This window comes from Asparagus officinalis, unplaced genomic scaffold (assembly GCF_001876935.1).
Source record: "Asparagus officinalis unplaced genomic scaffold, Aspof.V1 AsparagusV1_Un2902, whole genome shotgun sequence".
Classification (NCBI taxonomy): Eukaryota; Viridiplantae; Streptophyta; class Magnoliopsida; order Asparagales; family Asparagaceae; genus Asparagus; species Asparagus officinalis.
In genome coordinates this window covers 1-2,290 of record NW_017975161.1, presented here as the reverse complement: position 1 = coordinate 2,290, position 2,290 = coordinate 1, and the positions used below count along the sequence as shown (strand labels likewise).

At 42.0% G+C, this 2,290-nt stretch overlaps 1 protein-coding gene across 1 annotated transcript; it reads left to right on the top strand.

The window, feature by feature from the left end:
* Positions 1 to 1,196: 1,196 nt before the first annotated feature.
* Positions 1,197 to 2,285, top strand: LOC109828617 (S-locus-specific glycoprotein S13-like; the record flags this gene model as incomplete). The annotated part of the gene is made up of 1 exon (XM_020395575.1): positions 1,197 to 2,285. A coding segment is annotated over exon 1 (957 nt), but the record flags the coding sequence as incomplete, so codon positions are not given.
* Positions 2,286 to 2,290: the final 5 nt, after the last annotated feature.

The window sequence follows — 2,290 nt, the reverse complement described above, 5'->3', positions numbered from 1 at the left end:
TGGCTATGAAAGAAACATATAAATTTCTTTCATTATTTTTGACGCCAGAATTTTAAATCTCCTCCTTATTTGCTGTTAGTTGGATAATCACCAAATAGAATTATTATCCTTTTGAGTTATATGTATTCTGCTATGGTCTTCGCCTGTTTACCTCTGAAGAGAAACATAAACTTGTATAGGATTTAATAAGAAACGCGGATTCAGTAGGAGGAACATCTTGGCAATTTTAAGCAAGCGATCTTGTATTTCTTTGATATAGTCCGAATGTATCATATCCAGCATAGTTGTTTTCTCAGTGGCCAATTCCACGTCCGAACTTTAAACTATACAAATTGAACATGTTAAACTTGAACATGTAAAGCTTAAATATTCGAGCTTTCATTCCTTTTTCTAAAGGAGAACTTGCATCAAGGCCCCAAATACAAGATGTTGATGTGACCCAGCCTCTCCTACTTTGGCCCATGTCTAATAGCCCTTAAAAATCCTAATATATGTGACCCAACCCCTCTAGTCCAACCCATACCCGTGTCCTACCCTAAATCACGAAAATGCATCTTTTCTCTCTCCCGAGACGCGAATTCCAGATTTGGCAAGGGTAATGGGGCGCTCGGCTGTGATCATACTAGGGGATGGGCCCATAGTATTAAGGGGAAGCCCCACATGGTTGAAATTGAAGTAGGGAAGACTCGCACTATGGCCGCTAGCGGTTAAACCGAATGCGCTGACTAAGGTTCCCTCGTCACAAAAAAAGCCCTAGTTCAACTATGAAGTAAAAATGCATGCTCACAAGTGTTTTGCTTTTCATTTTGGTTTATGTTCTTTCAGAAGTTCAATCAATCTTATATTTTATTATTCAAAGAGAAAAAAAAAACAAAAAATTTCGTCTTTGAAAGGGAAAGTATAATTATAGTTTTATATATAGCGTTTCCTTCGTTAACGACAAGGACGTTGTAGTACAGTGGTGAGTATTACCCCCTGTCACGCCGGCAACACTTTTTATAGTTATAATTAAAAAAAAACGCCCCCAATTAATATTGAAAGTTTACTCTTTTGTCAACTTCCTCTGCAAAGATTTTCTCAACATTTTTTGTTGTCAATTTTTTTTTAAATAAAAATCCCCCCTGAAAAATCACCAAACCAAAACAATTGAAATTGAAAGTTCTCTCTTTTATCAAATTCCTCTGCAAAGATCTGATGGGGCCTTCTCTTTGGGCTTCTTTTCCCCCACCAACTCAACAAACAACCGGTACATCGGCATATGGTACACAAGAATCCCAGTCCAGACAGTCATATGGGTTGGGAACCGTAAAAATCGGGTCTCAGATCCTATGGCAGCCCTAATGTTAACATCCAATGGAAGTCTCCTCGTAACTGATGGCAGTTCTAAAGTCTTCTTGTCCTCGCTGTCGATGATGGCTGTTGGAAAACCTGTGGCGCAACTCTTGGACACTGGCAATTTTGTTATCAGGGATTCTCAGATAACCGATTCCAATAGTTTTGCATGGCAGAGTTTCGATCATCCGACCGATACTCTTATACCAGGCATGAAGCTAGGTTGGAACCTAACAAGTGGACTCAACCGTAACCTGACAGCATGGTCTAGCTCAACCGATCCATCCCCTGGTAACTACACCCTAGCTTTGGACCTCCGCGGTGATCCCCAATTAATACTTTGGAATGGCCATATTCTGCAAGGGCGGTACGGTCCCTGGACTGGCCTCCATTTCAGCTGGCTCAGCAGTCAGGTAGACCCAAATAATAAAGATGCTCTTGTCTACCTTTTTGTTAATAACAAGGAAGAGGTTTACTACAGTGCAGGCGTGGTTAACAAGTCCATTATCACTAGGCTTGTTGTGAACGCACTCGGGGTCGCAGAACGGTATTTCTGGCGTGATAAGTCTTGGGGCCAAGTCTGGTACATCCCAAGCGGCCAATGTGATCGGTATGCTCCTTGTGGCCCATATGGTTCGTGTGTTCCAAATGGTTATGCAAATGGTTCTCCAAATTGCAGTTGCTTGCAAGGGTTTGAGCCTAAATCACCGGCAAATAGGGATTCAGGATATATTTCTGCTGGGTGTGTCAGGAAGACCAAACTGGATTGTAGGACTGATGGATTTAAGACTGTTCCCCGAACGCTTTTGCCAGACACAGTGAGCGCGACTGTAAACAGGACAATGAGCCTGGATGAATGCCAAGCTGCCTGTTTGAGGAATTGTTCTTGCACTGGTTTTTCTAGTGCTGACATACGCGGGAGTGGAAGTGGGTGCATTATTTGGTCCATGGACCTAAT